General features: G+C 45.4%; 1 protein-coding gene across 10 annotated transcripts in view; it reads right to left on the bottom strand.

Moving 5' to 3' along the window:
* The window catches only part of MAP3K13 (mitogen-activated protein kinase kinase kinase 13), a 115,399-nt gene that overhangs the window by 6,751 nt on the left and 88,345 nt on the right, over positions 1-20,303 (bottom strand). For all 10 annotated transcript variants that reach the window (XM_019489861.2, XM_019489859.2, XM_014604574.3 and 7 more), the window contains 9 exons: positions 18,751-18,942; positions 16,718-16,876; positions 12,916-13,074; positions 11,572-11,680; positions 9,816-9,925; positions 8,615-8,731; positions 7,893-8,030; positions 5,969-6,728; positions 1,062-1,132 (listed from right to left, as the gene is read on the bottom strand). In XM_019489861.2, coding sequence (XP_019345406.1) covers positions 1,062-1,132; positions 5,969-6,728; positions 7,893-8,030; positions 8,615-8,731; positions 9,816-9,925; positions 11,572-11,680; positions 12,916-13,074; positions 16,718-16,876; positions 18,751-18,942 — 1,815 coding nt within the window. The remainder of the gene's footprint in view (positions 1-1,061; positions 1,133-5,968; positions 6,729-7,892; positions 8,031-8,614; positions 8,732-9,815; positions 9,926-11,571; positions 11,681-12,915; positions 13,075-16,717; positions 16,877-18,750; positions 18,943-20,303) is intronic.

The raw sequence follows: 20,303 nt of genomic DNA, 5'->3' as shown, positions 1-20,303 counted from the left end.
ATACCTCTTTGCAAGTCCCCTCTTAAAATTCCCAAAGGGCTAAAGACACGAGACCTGTAAGACCTTTAACAAAAGGAAATGTGGCTAGAACATTTAGGAGAAGTGTTCAGCCTTGATGATGTAAACAGTCAGATGTAGCCAACTGCTAACACACTTCACTCCATCTCCTCTCCCAGGTCCTGGGGTCCTCTTGAAGATCCCAAGCCCAACTCTGAGGTAGGATCATGATTCCTGCATCCCAGAGGAAGATGTGTCCCTGACTCATAATACCAAGCCTTGGAAGAAGTGATGTGCCAGACCCTGTCAAGTTCAATGCTGGTGCCACAGACACACTGGAAATAACAGGCTGAAGGGCATTACCTCATTGTGAAACTCCATTAATTAAGCTTTCCATCCAAATCAACCCACGCCAGAGAGGTGGTGGACTGGAGAAGCCATTATCCTGAAAGAGGCTGGGTACAACGCGTCAGCACGAGGCATCCCAGAGCAGTCTAATTTGATTTAGCAGCCTTTTCCTTCCATAGTTTATGGGGCCAATTCACTTCCTAACTAAGTCACTATGAGTCTAGGTAGAGTTACCATATGTCTGGGTTTTCCTGGACAAGTCCTCTTTTTTGGCCCCCTGTCCCCACGTCCAGGCGGGTTTTTAAAATGCAAGCAAATGCTCAGGTTTTTGCTCTGCCTCTGCTTTCCTGGACGTGGGCAGAAGGGCTGGGGGCGGGCAGAGGCAGGGTACCAGCATATCACTGTCTCTTCCCCCCCCCCATCATATGCCCCCCCCTCCCCCCTCCCACAGGTGTCCTTTTATTTTTTATACTGGAAACATGATAACCTTAGCTACTAGGGTAGAGTACGTTCCTGCCAGAGTATATCCCCTAAGGGACTGGGCAGGCCTAAGCTAAAGCTCATCTCTGCAAGGTAGTATATGGTCCGTGATTTTGTAAGGATTCATCATGCTCTTGCTGATAGGTTCAAATTCTCAGCACATTGCCATGCTGTTCAGTGACCAAAGCTGAAATCCTCCAGACACCTAGATTCTGCCCTGCAAACAAAGGATTTACCTCTGCCTCCGAGGGAACTCCACTTCACTGTCCACTTCTCCTTCTTCCTCTTCTGAAGACTCATCACCACTCTGGTACAGGGCAAGAAAGAGAACAATGATGTTGGACTTAATGCAAGAGCAAACACTCAGGTCCATAACTACCACTTGGCTCCTGGTACAGTGTCACCACATCATGGGATTGCAGCACTCCAAACGCAGGCAAGCTAAGTTCTGCAAACCAAGACCTATGACAATGATCTGGCCAGGAAATTCTGAGGTGTGACAAGTGTTTCATACTGGACTGATGCGTATCCACTGCTGAATTTTATTAGTAAAGTCTACCAAACAACTTAGCAGAGTCCAACAAACGTGGTACTAAAGTAATTTTATCGGAGTATTATAAAGGTCTCGGTTACATTATTTAGGGTAAACTTTTGAACTACTGGAATCTTCTGAAGGTATTTCTATGGTAGCATGCTAAGAGTCAGGATTGAGCTCCTGTCTAAATGGAAATCGACTGACAGTGAAAATGACTTCAGATTGGTATACCTAATCTTTTTTGTGTTTTGTATTTGAGCAATTATCTTCCATTAGTTGCTTTAATCATTTTGGAAGGCTGTGCCCAGCTCAGGGAGTCACACTGGAATAGCTAAAGCAATATTATGCTACTACGGCTCTATCAGGCAGTTTCCCCATGTAAACAAGTTCAAAGGTGAAATTGCACCCAAAGGTCACAGAAGAGACTGGCACAGTTTTGCAGTCCTTCACATGACTGTGCGTGGCCTTTCACAGCATCTGATGAAGTGTACTTATGTTCACAAAAGCTTATGCTATAAATCTCTGATTTAGTCTCTAAGGTATGTATCTACCCTGCCTTCTTCAGGACAGAATCATAGATCATCTAGTTCAATGGCCTGTTCAAAGCAGGACCATGGCCAACTACATCATCCCAGTAAAGGATTTGTCTACCCAGGTCTTAAAAACCTCCAAGGATGGAGATTAACCAGAGACACCACATTCAGCAAGGACCATTAATACTTAGTTCTGAAATATTCTGTCATTTATAAGTTCATACCTGAAAAAAATATTATTCCAATTCTTTACCTCTAAAATAATATCACAAGGAACAGATGGCCAGTGTATTGGGGTGATATAATGTACAATCTGGTCACTGATAGATTAGATAGATACAGCAGTGGAGTCTGGTGACCATGCAAAGGCTTGCCATGATAACCAACAAAATGAAGTGACCACAGCTGGAGTAATTAGGAGGTTGCAATATTATTCCCTAACCCTCCAGACAAATCAGTCCACTCTAGTTGAGTTTAAAAATGCAAAGGAGGCCTGAGAGAAAATTTAAAAAGTGAGAGGAAACCAGAGTCTGAAGTAAGCCAAAAGTGATGGAGCTGGGGATGCTTGTCATGTCTACATGAGATGCTTACTATGCATTAACCTAATACCACTGTACAGTAATGTGGAGGTTAAAAACCATGCTAATAGCCTACTGCACAGTGTGATAGAGCTAATGCACAGTAAGCATCACAAAATAACTGTGCACCAGCGTTACTGCATCGTAACTCTGGTTCCTTTAGTTTCTACTTCCTTAAACAAGTACTAAACTAAATGCACAGTAATTAAGGCACATTAACAAAGACATGTAGACATGCCCACTCTGTAGTAAAATATGAACACTGTATTTGCAAACATCCAGGGATGTTTGCCATACAAAATATGTTGACTTTAGTTTAATACTCTGCTACTGGAGAAAACAAAGAGCAAGTGAAAGAACAGCTCAAGACAGGCACATTCCCTGCAAATGTGAAAAGTGATCATCAGACCATGTTAGGTCTGGAAACTAAAAGAACCATAGCCATTTGAAAAAGGAATGCTTTTGGACGGGAGCGGTTCAGAGAAACCCAATTAAGAAATAAGTGCCTGGTGAAGCATCTGAAGAAAGTAGGTCTGCCAGGGTTATGAGAGAGTAAGACAGATAGGAGTACAAACTGCTGATTTCAACTCCTTTTTCTCTAACTGCCATGTGTTCCAGCTTCTAAGATTAAACCATGTGCTGGTTCAAGAAAGCTGTCTGGTCTCCACATGTGCCACTGGTCACAGTCTGCTGGAGGGAGTCACTGCAGGTACTGCATCCCGTTTGTTGCACCAAGATAAGCACACAAGGGGTTGTAGCCCAGCCTCTGGTCTAAAAGCAAGCCAACTATGATCCTGGGAAAATGAACCCCATAATCACAACAGCAGCAAGAGACTGTCTGCGCAAACCAGCTTCAAGAATATGTTGAGCTGCAGCAGGCAGCTGAGAGACAATTAGCCGTGGCTTCTGCACTGAGGTATGATTACAGCCAAGATGTCAGCACCTTCCCTAGTACTTCTCTCAGAAGCCAATGTCCTCCCAAAATTCACACAAAATATCATCACTCTTACATAATATGAAGAGGACTACAGACAATCCCCTCTGCCAGGTGGTGGTAACCTGAGATAGCTTGTGCAACCATAATTTGCCCTCCAGTACATATGTATTATGTTATAGGATTTCACTGCATGAGGGCAAACTCCTTTTTCCATAGGGTACTGACTGCATTATTTGGTTTTCTACTTGCCAACCAAAGTGCAAGTGCCTGGGTTCTTTTTTTTTATGCTTTGGATACAGAGTTAATTCCTTCCTGTGCTTTTCTCCAGCGATCATGGCAGTTATCTGAGTGCTTCACAACCACAAATAGACTCTCCATCACTGGAGATGTCCAAGAGGAGACTGGACAGGCATCAGTCAGGGATGATCTAGGCCTAGCAATACCTATGATGTTCTACTATGAGGATCTGCCAGACTTCTGGGCTTTGCTGGTTGCCAGAAAGGAAAATTTTCCCCTCCTGCAGCTACGTGTCAGGGTGTTTTTAAGCCTTCCTCAGAGGTATTGGGTGTTGGCTATAGCCAAGGCTGGGTATTTGACTGGGCTGTGCCAATGCTGCTGCTGGGATCAAAGCTGGAGGTTCCTGGCTACAGGATCTTGCCCCTCCACTTAGGGTCAGATTGGTTGCCACGTTTGGGGTCAGGAAGGAATTTTGTCCTGTGGTCAGATTGGTGCAGACTGGGCGCATCTACGTGAGATGCTTACTGCACATTGGCCTAATAACACTGTGCAATAGCATGTCACGTCAAAAACCATGCTAATAGCCTACTGCACAGTGTTATTAGGCTAATGTGCAGTAAGCTTCACTAAATAACTGTGCATCAGCATTACTGAACAGTAACTTTACGTACTGCACATTTAGTTAGTGCTTTATTAAGGAAGTAAACTAAATGCACAGTATCTAAAGGGCATTAATGAACATGTAGACATATCCACTGTTGGGGTTTTGCCTTCCTTTGTAACAGGAGACATGGCTCTCCTCCTTGGATCTCTCAAGCATTTTTTAACAACTTTTAAAGCATCAGAACATTAGCTACCACAGTCCCCTGTTAGGGTGTTATGTCTTGTGTTGTGTCAGGGTTGACTGTGTAGTTTTGCTAACAGGTTAGACAATGGATTTGTCTGATGTGGTTTGGACAGGGCTGACCCTGCCTCAGGTAGGGGGTTGGACTAGATATGACCTTTGGAGGTCCCTTCCAGCCCTACTTCTCTATGACTGAAATCTGTGATTGAAATGAATTTTCTTTCACAACGCACATGAAGTAAAGTGGTATTATCCCAGTTCAGAGATGTTAATGCCAAAAGAACAATGTTAATTCTGGGTAACCCATATGAGATGATTGAGGGCTGTCTTGTCGGAGAACTTTGCCTTACAGAACACTTCCATGTTCAATGTGGCTTTCACTGAGGACCATGACAGCTGCAAGCACTCAGCACATCTGCAAATGAGACCTCAGAATTTTGCGCTGGCACTTGGAACGCACACTTCGTGACTGCTTGTCAAGTCTATGATTTCATCAACTTGCCCAGTGCTGTGCAAGAGCTCTATGCCACGGGCAATGATAGAATCCCATTTTCCAAGGCAGCATTCGACTATCTTAACGGTGGAAATCAACCTTTCTCTCCCTGCAGTTTCCTCATTTGTTCAGTTTTGGCAATAAATGAGGAAGGAGGCCTGCAGACCAAACCTCTGTTATTACACAATCCCCAGAGGATCAACCACTCTGCAAACTGAATGAAAAGAGGGAGAGCCTCTGTGCATAAAAACAGTGCCTCAGCCTATTGTCCCTACCCATCAACACTCCAGCTAGACCAGTCCCTACTCTTCTGACTCGCCATCCTCCACTGCTGGCCCTGGTTGCCAGCAGGACTGCCTCCATCTCCTGAGCCAAGCACACCAAGGAAACCTTTGAAAAATTTAGCTGCCAAACTAGCAGATCCCTCTTGAAAATGTGTGATCTGCCTTTCATTCTTGCAACTTAGCTGAATCTGGGCAGCTTCTCGAAGAAACAGCAAAAGGCCCATCCCTGACCCTGGCAAATCCCAGATCCCTTCTACAAAGCATGAAGGTGCATGAGTTTTCAAACAAATGCATATTCCCCTTTGTCTAAAGAAACAGCTTAACTTTTGCTGAGTTTTCCCAAGCAACTTCAGTCTGAGATAGACACACGATTAGAAAACTGAAGGAAAAACACTTACAGTGTGACTAAGTTACGCACACCTGAAAACAGGGTCTCCAAATAAAAAGTTTGGAGCCTTAGTGACAGAGAATGCCATCAGCTACTTTAAAAGAATATTGAAGTTGCGAAGTCAAGTACGTGAACAGAAAATTATCTTTAAACTAAAGACCCACAGACAGCCTTAATCCCCATCTTCCACATATGCAGGATGACATATGCCATCACATACTATTTCTCAAATTACACCATGCCATGCAGTGCATGTGTGGGAGATCTTCACCAATGGGTCACTGTTGTTTACAAGAACGCAGCATGGTCCTTACCTTTTGGAGGGGTCTTGTTTTGCAAGGCAGCCCAGATGGGGTCACCTGTTGGGGGGTGCCTAGATAGGATGCAGACTTGCATTTGCTGAATCCTTCCACCTCCGTCTTCTCAAGGAATTGAGCATTTCCATACAAGGACCCACACATGGTGGATTCAGGCCGGCTTGTCCCTTGCCCCATGGATGGCACCTGTTCCTGACCGCTGTTCCCTTGCCGGCACTGTGGACAGGCGCTGTATGGATCTGTTGCACAGCACTCCCAGTGATCAGCCTTGTTCTCCTCATTCTCTAAGTGTCTCCGGCAGTCTGCTTCCATAGCGGTCGAGATTAGATCGGGGCTGGAGCCCGACATCCGTCTTTGGGCATGGTTGCTGAGGGGGCTCCGCAGAGCTGCTGCTGGGCCAAAGTACCTCAGGTTGTTTGCACAGTTTGCAATGTCCTGTCCATGGGTGTTGAGCCGCGCATGGTGGCCCTGGGGATGGGGGTGGCCATGGTGCTGTTGCTGGTGCTGTAGGCTGTGATGAGGAGGAGGATGGCTCTGGTGGGGAGGTGGGTGGGGTGCGTCGTCTGGCCCTGGCTGGTTTTTCAAGATCCCTGCAAAATCGTTATAGCTGCCTTTGCTGTTCCCCCGGCGGTGACGTGGCTTGCTGCGATACCGGCCTTTGCCACCAAGGGTAGCCATTTTGGGACTTCCTGAGACAGGAGAGCTGTTGGGTGCTGCCTCCACACTGGGGATGCCCTCTGACTTCAGCAGGTCTGGCCTGGGAGACAGTCAAATGGGATTTAGAGCAAAGACCAACAAACACGGTCAGCCTGGGGCTGGCAGAAGCTCAGAGACACAGCCGCAGATGCCAACATCGTCCTTGGACTCTGCTTTGCACAGCCTATGGACATAATTTCCCTTCTGCTGACTGACTACTGACTCCAACACTCTCTGGTCCCCCCTGGTCAGTCGTGAACCCTCGCATTCAGTGTCACTCCTTTCTTCCTCCACCCCTCTCTATTCCATCTCCTTCCCTTCCCCAAACTTCCTTCTAGCTAACCTCCCTCAAGAGAGCCTCATTTCTTTTTCCAATCCTAAAGCTCACCAACTTCCCAAAAGAAGAAATCTTGGCAACACCATGCCCTTTGTGGCTCACCACTCCTCAGTTGTTGCACCTCTCCCCTCAACTCTACCTCATTTGCTTAGACTAGAAGCTCCACAGAGACAGAGACCATCTCTTACCACATATTTATACAGCATCCTGCACAAGGAGTTCCCATACACTACCACCAAAACCACCCACAAATGGCAGCCTAGCTCATTTCAACTGGAAAGAAAAAGTATCAGTCAGTTGTAGTGACTGTCAATCAGTGAATCTGACCATGCAGATGCCCAGAAATACACAAAACTAGCAAACACCTTTGAAAGTCTAGCTGCATATAACACACCAAAGGTTACTCAGGGAGTATGTGGCTGACACAGGAACAGAAGCTAGCCCTCTCGCATCCCAGTCTAGTGCCCTAGCATCATGGCTACCCTTCCTGATAACTTGCATGTGAGGGCTAGGGTTGATCTGTTGCCAAATTTGCTTTGAATGGGAATTATGTGGTTCTCTCTGACAGCCCAAAAAACTCCTTGGGGATCTCAGAGTCAGGTTTGTACTGGCTCAAGTAGCATCCCCTGTGCAGTGTCTGTGGACCAAATGTTTCAAATAGGTATAAGTGAGGGTAGAATTTTTCCCTACAACTTGAAAGCACTTAACAGTCCACGTTCTGATGAAGCTGTCCCGCTCACACCAGCTGAGCTTGTTCTGCGTTATGAAGAGCATCCATTACACACTGAAGGGCACAGGTGCCTATTTCAGAGTACAGCCGCACTATCACGCTTGTGTGCAGAACGTATTTGCTCAGTTAGGGTTCTGCTTTGTGCAGAAGTTTCTTACCTCTTGGTCTGACCCCCTGGCTTATGGGAGACCCCTTTTCTCTTCATCAGCTTTTCCACTGTGTTGGGGTGGATTATTGGTCTGACTGGGTGGCGCTTGTAAGTACCAGGATATTTCTTTTCCACAGCTTGTTCCCGCCTGGAAGACAGAACAAAAAACAGATCCCTAGGGTTCTTCTCTAAAAGATGGGAGGGAGTACTGGACATAAAAGCAGCCATCGAGTGAGTTGTATCAGAATGCTCTTTCAGAGACTGCTGGCACGTGTAACGTGTTCCACGTGCAGAAAGGGTCATTGTCTAAACTCTCTTTGCAGACATCAGGCATCTTTATGGTCTCCTGGCACATGGTTCAAGGCAAACTGTCTCTTTCCCCTTTATAGAGGGGCTAGCAGCAAGGCCATTTTGGCACTGGTAGTATCAAACCACAAAAACACTCTTCTCTTGTTCAAACTGTAAAGGGAGAAGGATATTAACAGAGAGAGAGGTGCAGTTGGTCACTGTCCTTAAGGCAATTTCCCTCAACTCTAGGCAATGACCTTGAGGGATCAGGGAGAGGCTTCTCTGCCTGATCCAGACTCCAGGTCTGGATGCACCCTGCTGCAAACCCAACCAAAAGTGCTATCAAGCAGAAAGGAGACAGTCTATTTATTCCCTGTTCAGAAACACCCCCCAGCTGTGAGTGGGTGTGCATACCCTCCCCCTCCTCTTCTTCAACATACGTACTTGATGAGCTCCTTCTCACGGACCTCCAGTTGTAGCATGATGGCACTGAGTTCCATGTACAAATTATTGGCTCGCTCTAGCTTTCTTTCATAGTGTTCACGGATATCTAATGCATGTCTGTTAAAGAGAAAAAAAATGCAAGCCTCAGCTTCACAACCTGAGGATCTGGTGCTTTGGACAGATGAACAAACACTTCTAATCTGGAGAGGAGGATGTGCAGAGTTGGAGAGAGATGGTCAACTTTTCCTTTGTTAGGTTTTACCACAACCTGCTAACGCATATGAAAACTGAACCATTTTATCCACAGTAGAAATACCCAAAAGTCAGTTACATTACCTACCATATGATAAGGAGACTTATTTATTATGGATGCACCTAAATATGCATACAAAGGAGCCTACAAATGAAGTATGGTACTTGTAGCTGATGAGACAACTGTTTGTTTTTTTTTTAATCGGGCTAGGTAGGATCATAAGTACACCACATGGGAAAGGATCTCTCGGATAATTATGTCCAGTCTCCTGCTATCACACCTATCCCTGTTGCATAATTCTGTTCCTAAACTGATCAAACTCCATCTCAAGACTTAAGTATGTTGCCCCTACAACTCTCAGTGCTCCAAAACTTCACTGCTGTGTCATCACCAGAATTCATCCAGTTTGCAGCCTAAATTTATCCAAGGCTAGATTTTACCCATTTGTTCTTTTGCTAACATTGCACTTTACCTTAAGTAGCCTTTCTCCCTACCTGATGTTTATTCCCATGACATGACAGACAGCAGTTGTAGTTCCCCTCTCAATTTTCATTTGATTCGACTGAACACCATGCTCTTCTACTCTCATCACAAGATATGCTTTCACTTCTCCCGATCATCCTAGTACCACCTTTTCTCCACCTCTTTTTCAATTCATCTTCAGTGCAAGACTAGAGAAAAGAGCTGGATTGGAATTCAAGCAGCCAACTCGAGTTAAGACCCAGCTCATTTTCACTGCAAGTTTAACCTGTGGTAGCCAACCCAAGTTCAGAACTTGCTGACTATATACCAGTGCTGACCTCCCTCTCTTCAGGGTGACACGGTTCAGAACAAAGGGAAATGGTTAGCTGAGAGCAAGGCAATGATTTCTGTATGTATCATTCTGATCAACAGCCAGAAAGGGCTGGGAAAAGAGGTGGAGTAGCAGATGAGAGACTGTCAACAGACCTAAGCTCTTCTCTTCGGCGCCGAATCAACTCTTCATCTAGCCGGTGTATGCAAGTTCCTTCACTTTTAATTTTCTCGAAGTGTTTCTTTACTTCTTCTCTCCATTCAGCCTAGGAGAAGGCAATTGACACTCATGATTACATGACAGCATGATTCAGTGCTACTGCTAAGCAAAATGTCTTGGACAGAACCATTTTCACTGAAAAAATGAAGATTTGTGTTAAGAATGTGCACTGCATTCACTGTTTTGGCCAGAAGAAAACAAAAAACATATTGAAACACCTAAATAAAAAAATTCAACATTTTTAAAAGAAAACTTCTCAACTTTTTGTTTGGAATAGTTTATTTAAAATGTACTTAATTTTTATATGAACAAGAAACCTCTGTCAAAGCTCAAGGACAAATCATTGCATTCAGTACGAAACCATTTTCATGTCTTTTCAGTATCGCAAGTGAACTGAACAAGCAGGTATATGTGCAGCTATAGTCATGGCATGACCACAGCATGAAAGAGCAGTTTATTCTCCTCTCACTGGGGCCTTTCCCCATAGTACCAGATTCAGGCAAACATGTGGAAGTTTCTCATCACTTAACTACCACAGAGCTTCTCCCCTGATCTGTCACACCACTGCTTGGCAAGGTCACCCTACAGGTCCTCCAACCGACTTGTTACCTGCTCTTTCATAATTTGGACTGCCTTCAGTAATGATTAGCAGCACTGGCTGGACTGACACAATGCAAGTAGGAATCATATAGGTCTGCAAAGCACCACATACCTGACTTGCAAAAAACCATGTGATCTATCACATGTTTGATCTATCAAGGCTCTTAAACTTCACCCATCACTGCAGTGGCAGAGTACCTCACACATTCCTGCTCTTCCACAGAGGCTCCAAAAAATGCCAGCAGCTGGAAGCAGATGGCACTAGGCTTCTCAAATTAATTTCATGTACACTCCATGTACATGAACTGTACTGTGGTGCCACTAGGAATCTCCACATTCACTTGGCAGCGAACACCAGACATCCAGGAGGCAAAATAAGACAGCATCATGTGCCCATGGATGGGGTGGCCAGGAATGCATCTGCAAGACACCTGGGTATAAAAACTCTAACTGGGTTCTGTAGCCCATTGTAGCTCCATGTCAGTAACTGTTTGCTCACTGTCCATGTTTATGAGACCTTCAAAGACCATTTGCACTTGTAGCTCTGTTGGGTAGTGTTGACCCTGGCCCTCATGTAGTCTTGGCTCTTGTGGCTTCACTTCAGGGGCTTAAGTCTTTAGAAACATCCCTGGTGTACTCACTCACCATATAGGACCTGGGCTTCATCCTACCCTGCCACAATGGGAGCAACCAACAGCGTCAGGGACCTGGAGATACTGTCTTTTCTTGGTTCTGCCCAGCATCCTTTTGATGTCCTGTGACAGCTCTTCCCTTTGTTCAGACTTGTCCCTAATACTAAAGTCCCACCCTGTTCTTTAACACACTGTGCACACACCTGGCTAGTGTCTAAAAGAACGACCCCTTGCATGGGGGGGTTCCTACACATGCACACTCTGTGTCCGAAACACAACACAGCAGCAGCAAGCAAACCTCAGCATCATTTTCCAAACCCACTGTTCCATTTCCCCTTGCCAGGCCTTCCTCCTGTCTTTGCCCTTCATTCCTTCCTACCCCAGAGGACCATGCAATCCCTCTTCATGCTGGGATAGAGTCCTGCAGGATCTGGCACCCAATGGGCCAGTCTCTTGCTACCTGGGATTTGAAGTAGGTCTCCTGAGGGGTGCCCAGCACATCGGCAGAGGCAATGTCCAGGTGCATCAGTGTCTGTCGGAAGGAAGGGCGGTTCCGGGGCTTGCTTTGCCTGAAAAGAACAACAAAGCCACATGACAAAACATGCCTCTGAATTAAACACACTGTTCTTGCCTTTCTGAGTGCATCACACTTCTGTTATTACACAAACACATTGCCAGAAAGGGATCAGAGCAAAATAATTCTCCCCTGCCTGCCCCACAGCTTTTCAAAGTGGCAGCAGAGAATGACGACCTTCAGTGGATGAGCCCAGCACCTCCCTGGCTGGCAGTGTCCCTGTCACTGCTCTCATATCACAGCCTCTCCTTCTTTCATATTCCCAGAACCAACTCCCCGAAGAAGAACTGGGTTTTTCCTTGGCCTGATCCTGCTGCTACCACCCACTTTTGAACAGCATTTCCCCCGACTCCAGAAGCTTCCTGGCTTCCTGTCACTTTCTCACTGCAATCTCCCCACACACATCCTTGGCAAACATGACATTGTAAAATGCCTACCTCACTCTCCCCATCCCATTAGATCGCAGGACTTAGAATCATAGAAAATGAGGGTTGGAAGGGACCTCAGGAGGTCACATCTAGTCCAACCCCCTGCTGAAAGTAGGACCAGCCCCAACTAGATCATCCCAGCCAAGGCTTTGTTTCGCTGGGTCTTAAAAACCTCTAAAGATGAAGATTCCACAATCTCTCTGGATAACCTGTGCCAGTGTTTTACTACTCACCTGCTAAGAGAGTTTATCCTAATATCCAACTTAAACTTCCCTTGCTGCAACTTGAGCCCATTGCTCCTTGTTCTGTCATCTGCAACCACTGAGAACAGTCCAGCTCCATCCTCTTTGGAATCACCCTTCAGGGAGTTGAAGGCTGCTATCAAATCCCCCCTTCGGTCTTCTCTTCTCCAGACTAAATAAGCCCAGTCCCTCAGCCTCTCCTCACAAGTCATGTCCCCCAGCCCCTGAACCATTTTTGTTGCCCTCTGCTGGATTCTCTCCAACTTGTCCACATCCTTTCTGTAGTGGGGGGACCAAAACTGGACACAGTAACACAGTAACTGGAGAGGGTAACACAGATCTTGAGCAATTTGATCCTGATGTCTCCTGGTCTTGCTTAAGCCCTGCTGCCTCTGCTCCTTCTCTTGCTGAGTTCCCTCTCTCTCAACACTCAGCCCACGAACATCAATGGCATTTGCATGCTTCCTGCAGACATATGACTTGCCTAGCTGGAGACCATCCAATCTGCTTAAAGGAAATGGGACAGAACTGCATGTTTGTGAATGGGATGAGACTCTTACCATGTCTGCTTCATGAGGATTTTGAACCCATCTGGACAGGTGGAAGGGACAGGAAGGTGCAGGCTGTTACTGCCCACACCCCAGATGATGGCTGAGGAGTCCACATCCTTGTAGGGAATCTCTCCTGTAAGCAGCTCCCACAAAACCACACCAAACGACCTGTTGCAGAAACAAAGGGACAAACCAGAAGAGACAAAACACTTGAATCGTATGTTTCATGAAAAAGTTCCAACAGATTCAGTTATTTTCTGCTCATTTAACACAATGGTAACAGGTGATGCCTGACTGTAAAAGGCAAATGGATTCAAAACTAGCAACATTAAAAGCTTGTAAGCAGATAGAAGGATAGTCTCAAAAGGGTATTTCATACCTTGTGCAATCTCTCTTCCTGCCCTGTGCCCCAGCATTTTATGCACACACAGCCACATCAGTTTTAACTATCACCCCCTGATGAAAACCTTAATCCAAACCCTATTCCTTTCAGGGCTTTTATCTCAAAGTGAAATAGGAGCTAGAGGCTCTTTGGTGTGAATCAAGTACAAGGGAAGTCCATCATTTTTCCAGCTCCAGTAAACTAAAAGATAAAGTTTGTTTTCCTAGGGAAAATTTGGATTACTCTTAGTGTAGATGCTCTGCTCAAAGTCTGAATTCACAGGTATGCCTGCCAAGGTGCCTGGATGAAGCAGGGTTTGACTTCAGTATTTGTTTTGGATTTTTAATAGCCGACACTCCCTCTTCTGGCTATGTGCTGAACAGTCATTCTATCCACAGCCATTCCAAAGCTAAGGAGACACAAAACTACTACAACACAACATAAAGAAATGAAGGAACAAAATACTTCAATTGCGAGAGTGTCAATATCTGGACATTTCAGACACCATTTGACATTCACTCTTGGCCTAATTTGAAAGAAAGATGATGAGTGATAATCCTAAACACAACATAAAGACAGTCTATGCAGGGCGGAGAATTTACAACACAGGAAATTAAAATTACAGGCAAGAAAATTTTGTCTCTTTCCTGAAGTGAATCCACCGGTCTAGACACAGGTCATGACTCAGGAGACGCAACAAGTAATTACTGCTGTCTACCAACCAAGTGCAGAGGCTCATGGAATAGCAAACTGATGCCAAAATAGTCAGTACAAACAAAAACCAAAGGAAGATATTTGATTGCTGAAGAAAAGCAATCACCATGTGAGCGTTCCAGAAGTCAGAATGAACCTAAGATGAAGAAATGTGATACAGACCAGACAGGTAGTTTAAAACCCACAAATTATCCTCTCCCAGAAGCTACAGCACCCACAAATTATCCCCTCCTCCCTCCTTTTCCATACGTTTCTGCGCACCTGTGATGGACACCATCTCTATGGGGTCATCTGGCTCTTAGGTGACACAAACTGGGTAAAAGGTGGGAGGACATTTTGGACTATGGCACATGGAACCATTGTTAGCTAATAAACAGAACAAAGTCAAGAGAAAGAAATGTGCTTAGCATTTCTGGACTAGAGATGGCCTGGACAAAGGCATTTCTAACTCAAGGATGTCATCAGGTTTTCAAAAACACTTTTTTTTCTTCTTATTGTCAATCAGAACAAGACAAATCCTCCAGACTTTTTTGCGATAAGGGGGTTGCAGGGCTGTGGAGGTCCCAGGTGGGTTGGCAGGCTGTGAGGAAACCACCCGTCTAGTTCCATCAGAAGTTCTGTCCCCATCCTGGAAAATGTACCCACTCCACTGAACTAATGTTCTCAGATGAAAGCTCTTCTGTTCAAACACTTTTGATCAGCTGTGGTCAGCACTTCTTCAACAATAGCAATAGGCTGTTGAGATGAGTAAGAGTGGACCCCTAAGAAATAATTTTGACTGTTTTACAGTCACACAACAAGGTTGCCATCTTCTGCAAATGCTGCAGGAACAGGCATCCAATAGATGTAAAAAATGTTTTTGTCTTGGCTGCACATTCTGAATTTATCATGGCCAGCTCCTTGAGCCTCTCCTCATAGGACATGCTTTCCAAGTCCTTTACCATGTTCGTTTCCTGCCTCTCAACCATCCCCAACTTATCCACATCTCTTTTTAAAATGCAGAGCCCAGAACTGCATACAGTATCCAGATGAGACCTGACCAGAGCTGACTGTTGTGTTCATTAGTATCATCATGTTTATTATAATATCAGAACAAGCCATCTATAAATACAAGGCATAGACTGGAGGGGAACTTTGAGACCTCAGCAAATTCAAGACACCACCCTCTTTCCCCAGCTGGAGTAGGTAAGGATTTCTGTTGTGCTGTTACAGGAAGCCAGATAAACACTGATCTCCAAGTCTTTGCTTCTGTTTCAAGCAAAAAAAAGACTGAAAACCTATCTCTTGCCTTTTATGATTAGGCAGCCTACTCGTTCATCTATAATCCAGGTAACAGGACATCCCTGCAGAAACCAGGTCCAGGAGTTACTGTCTCCTTAAGCAAGAGCTGGAAAGTGGAAGTGAGGGTGGTGTCAATGCAGAGAAATGTTGCCTGGTGCCAACGCCCTTCCTGGAGCCCCAGGACAAAAGACACCATTATGAGTTCCCATAAGAGTGTTTTACTTCCCTGGCCCAAACTCGCTTGCAGGCATTGTGACATGATGCCGTTTCTGCGTGGGAAGCAGACCACTCTGAGGTCCTGAAAGCGGTCCCCACCCTGCTGCCAGCACAGTAGATGCCCAACTTGCACAACTGGCACACAGGAGACCCTGACAAAGGGAGCAGTGGGCAGGCATTACTCACTGGAATGTCTCAAGTCCACTGTGCAGCAAGAAGGAAGCAGCTAGACTTCAGGGGCAAGTCAGGAGCCACTGAAGGCAAGTAATACAAAGAGACTGGTGATAATGGTAATCCTTCTCAAACACTGCAATAAAAAGTCCTATTGAGGAAAGGGCTTGGGTACCAGCCCCCTGCTATTAATGGAGCAAGCAGCCCTGTTTCTTTGCCCTCTTATCAGTGGAAAGAAGAAACAGAAACTACTATCTAGAGTAGTGATGCTCAAACTTTTGGCTCCCTGGGCCAGATGAATGGCACAGGAGCAGTCCATGGGCCAGATCCATGGGGTTGCCACCTGGATCCAGCCTCACAATGCCCAGATTAGGTCCCACACTGCCCATAACCACCTTGTGCCACTCAGATCACACTTTATGCTGTCCTGTGTGTCAAGTGGGCAGGGCCACATTATCCAGCTGCAGGTTCAGAAAACTGGGAGCAGGGGAGCATCAATTAACACTGCCACTGCTACTCCACCACCAAGTTTTCAGACCCATGAGGAGTCTGGCAGGCTGGATGGCATAGCTCTGTGGGGTGGATCTGGCCCATGGGCTGGGGGTTGAGTACCCATTGTCTAGAACAGCCCCAGATAGAGCAAACACTCTTCCAGAATGTCTTGCTCTATTCCTCCAGAGGGACACTGAGTAGGATGGGAGAGGCCATCATGCACAGGATAGGAAACCCATGGGTTTCTGCCCAAGTCACTGGAAGCCATACAAGATCATAAAGACACAGGCTCTAGCTGGGGTTTGGAGTCCTTCCTTGATGTTGAGGATGTTAACCACATGAATAAATATGTTTAATTTGTGCTGCTTTCCTAACTCCACTCTTCACTGCCAGTGCTTCTACTGCTGAGCAGGTCTCAGGAGAAAGAAACAGTTCTGTACAGAGCAATGAGACAGCCTAACAGTGAGGAAGAACTTTGGATATGGGAACATGAGGAAGACTGCACTGGCTGAAAGAAAGGTGAAGATAAGCAATTAAAGTAACAGTGCAACTCACCAGATATCCACTTTTTCAGAGACAGGCTCATTGCGTATCACCTCTGGGGCCATCCAAGCCACGGTTCCCGCAAAGGACATTTTTGTACTTTTATCACAGAGTTCCTTAGATGTGCCAAAATCTGAAATTTTTACTGCATCTGTGTGAGTGACTAATACGCTAGAGAGAGAGAAAACCACACAGAGTCAGCAAAGAGAAAAATGCTTTGCCTTTCTACAGCAGCTTTCAGTAGAGGAGCTCAAATCTCTCTACATATATTGCTTAAGCCACCTAACACCATTGCCAGATACAAGCTATATATATATTTAACAGATGTGCAAACTGAGGCACCCATGAAGTTAGTGCCTGACCTGGCCCTCAGTCACTGAACCTAAAGCATAAAGATTTTAAAAATCTGATTAGCAAATAGAGGCAACTGGCCAGTTCTTGCCTATTCTCCTCTGCTTAGAACAACTTTTTCTTAACAATTGCTACAGATCCAGTCTTTGTGGCAACATGGGAAGGAGCAACATTGGAATAAACCTGTTTATCAATCTGACCTGATATCTTCACTAGGGATAGATCTGTCTCCCAAACTACCAATCCTAGTTTCTTTGGTCATTTATACACGGCTCTCAGAGGCACTCTAATTAAAGTGCCTGGAGAGTCTCATGTATCAGTGTCCCCGTGCTGAAAAATGATGACAGGGCGCTTTAACTAAAGCTCATCAAACAAACTTTAGTTAAAAGTACCCCTGCCATCATTTTTCACCGCAGGGATGCTGATACAGGAGATGCTAGCGTTTGCTGGAACGTGGTAATTACCACACTCCAGCAGCTCCAATGCGCTGTAATTACAGCGCGTCAGAGCATCCTCGCTGCACAGATATAGGTGCCCCTTCTTTCTACGGTACCAGAACCCAGCTCCTCACAAACCACACAGTTGCACGGCACAGAACTGCTTCCTTTGAGAACGCATCTCTAACATTTCCTAATTTAAGCTTCCATTTTAATCAAAGTCCCTGCAGGGTAGAGTGCTACAGCCATTCTTAGCAAATGTCCTGTTTTAAATCAGGGAGAAGAGCTGATAAGGCTGCTTTGCCATGGGCCAGAGTACAGGGTGAATAATGCTGCTGTTCCACTGATGAGCTCTGACTCATTCTCTTTATGGTACTTTTTTCTGAACTCTTGATTCTGACTTCCAGGGGCCAAAATCAATTCTGCTGTAAATATACTGCAATGGAGTCACAGGCGGGTACCTCAAGGTTGGCTATATTTGGAGGAAATTCCAAACTGTTCTTCCTGTAAACCTGTGCTTTTAACAGAAATGGCTACAGCAACAGAGGATGTAATAAGCACCCACATATGTTTACTGTACAGAGTATAATTAGAGGACTAACAAAGGAAAACTGAGACCTATTTATAGGAATGTTTTTATATTCAAGTTTTCTATAACAAAAGCAGTCATGTGTCTAAAGGCATTCTCATGCCAGGACTCTTGGATTGCTGCCCCAACTACTTAAGAAACACCCTCTAAAAGATTTACAATCAAAATACTAACAGATATAATAATAGCACTACTCTCCCCCAGCTTGACGGTGGACAGGCAGAAAGAGAAGCATCCAGGGAAGAAGAAAATGAGATAGCTGGGCAGTATCAGCAGGAGTGTAGGTTCAGGGAAGGAAAAGGATACACAGTTAAGAAAGCAGGAGGGTGACAGAGAAAAATAAGGAGAGATACAATGAAGAGCTTTCTGTCAAACTGGGTAAAAATACCATCTTGTTACAGAAAAATTTCCTTTACTGTTCACATAAGCAACTGGTATAGATGCCACAGGGATGTCAGGCTAACATGACTTGGACTGAGCAGGATCTGTGCAGTGATGGACCAGAACAGAGAGGAGATACAAGACAAGTCTGTCAAGTTCTGAGCCACACCATGAGAAACTTTAAGGGCCTTTAATCTAACTCAGCATCCACTGCCAGGAGAATTCCCTCTCAAGTCTCTTCCTGAGAGCATGTTTGAGTTTTAAACTCTAAGCACCCAAGGACTCACTTTGGTGACTTGAGGTCTCGGTGGATGATTTTATGAAGGTGTAAATAATTCATTCCACTGGCAATCCCCATGGACCAGTCCACCAGCAGCCGAGGCGTGACTTTCCGACCCGCTCGCAGCACCTCGTATAGCTGCCCATGTGCGCAGTACTCCATGATGATGCAGTAACACGGGGCTTGAGTGCAAACTCCCCTAGCAGAGGAAACACACACATACATTGTACAAGTTAATGAAAAGAAAGCCCGATGCTGAGGATCAAAGGAAGTTGCAGAACTAAAAAATTCACCATTGTGACCTGGTTGTCAGAGATGTCAAGGGCTCACAGCTTGCTTACTGTCACAGAAGCCAGCAACACTCAGCAGCTTTTCAAGTGAGACACTGAAGCCTAAATGGAGCACTGAGCTCCTCTGAGGCCAGAGACCCTCTCCCAAAATGAGCTCCACCTCAGTCTCACAGCTTTTGTTTGAGATGCACCACATCTGTTAGAGATTTGCTTTAGATGCAAAGTCTTCAAGCCCTGGAGGATCCATCACAGTCCTAGGCTAAGTGGTTCCTGTGGTTAATTACCCTCAGAATAACAATTTGCACCTTCATCTCTACTCTTAACTCCACTTCATCTTTCAACCCTTGAAACTTACTCATGTTCTTCTGCTAGATCAGGGGGTCCCAAACTGTTGTATGCATACCCCTGGGGGTATGCAAGACATCTTGGGGTGGGGGGGAGAATGTGGGAAAAATTGTGTAATGGCCAATTTAATTTGCATTATAATAGCAATTGGCATTTAAGGGGTTAAAACATAAAACATATGCTAGTAGGGGTACGCAGGCAGCTGGTAAATTTGGAAGAGGGGAAAACAATAGGAAAAAGTTTGGGAACTTCTGTGCTAGGTTAAAGACAGAAAGCCTCTTCCCCTATGTAGATACTGGGAGACAATGACTAAGCCATGAAGGAATCATTTCTGCCCATCTCATGGTTTAACATTAACACTATGTAAAGATCTTTCTCAAATAAAGTTCCATTAGCTTGGGAAGATCCTCAAGCACCACTTAGATTATTGAGGGAGTGAATGAAAACTTATAATAATTTTATATTATTCAGATCTTTGACTGTAGTGCATGGTTTCCCTCGGGCAGTGGCTCTCAAACTTTCCAACTCAGGGAACCCCTCCATTATTTTTCTGAATTTTCCCTGGTTGAGAACCACTGCTGGTGCTGCCTCAGGTTACCTCAATGATTCTCAACCAGGTGCAGCTGCCTCCAGATAAAACTGCCCTGCTCCTGCTGCACTGCCAGCCCAGGGAATGGTGGTGGTACACGTTCCTTCTGCACTGGGGCTCTGATCATCCCAAAGAAGGCAAGAGCTAGCTCAGCTGTAGCCCTTCCTGGTCTTCCCCATGGTATGCTCCTTCTGGAAAAGGAGGCACATGGGTGGAACTGTCCTGTTCTGGGACGTGGAGGGTGACAGATTGGGAAAAGCTACAGCCAAGCCAGCTCTGACTGCTTTAGGCTGGTCAGAGCCCTACTGCAGCAGGACTGCAAACGGGGCAGTTATA

Source organism: Alligator mississippiensis, chromosome 7 (genome assembly GCF_030867095.1).
Source record: "Alligator mississippiensis isolate rAllMis1 chromosome 7, rAllMis1, whole genome shotgun sequence".
Taxonomy (NCBI): Eukaryota; Metazoa; Chordata; order Crocodylia; family Alligatoridae; genus Alligator; species Alligator mississippiensis.
The sequence above is the reverse complement of the archived record's forward strand: the minus strand, read 5'-3'. Positions and strand labels throughout refer to the sequence as shown.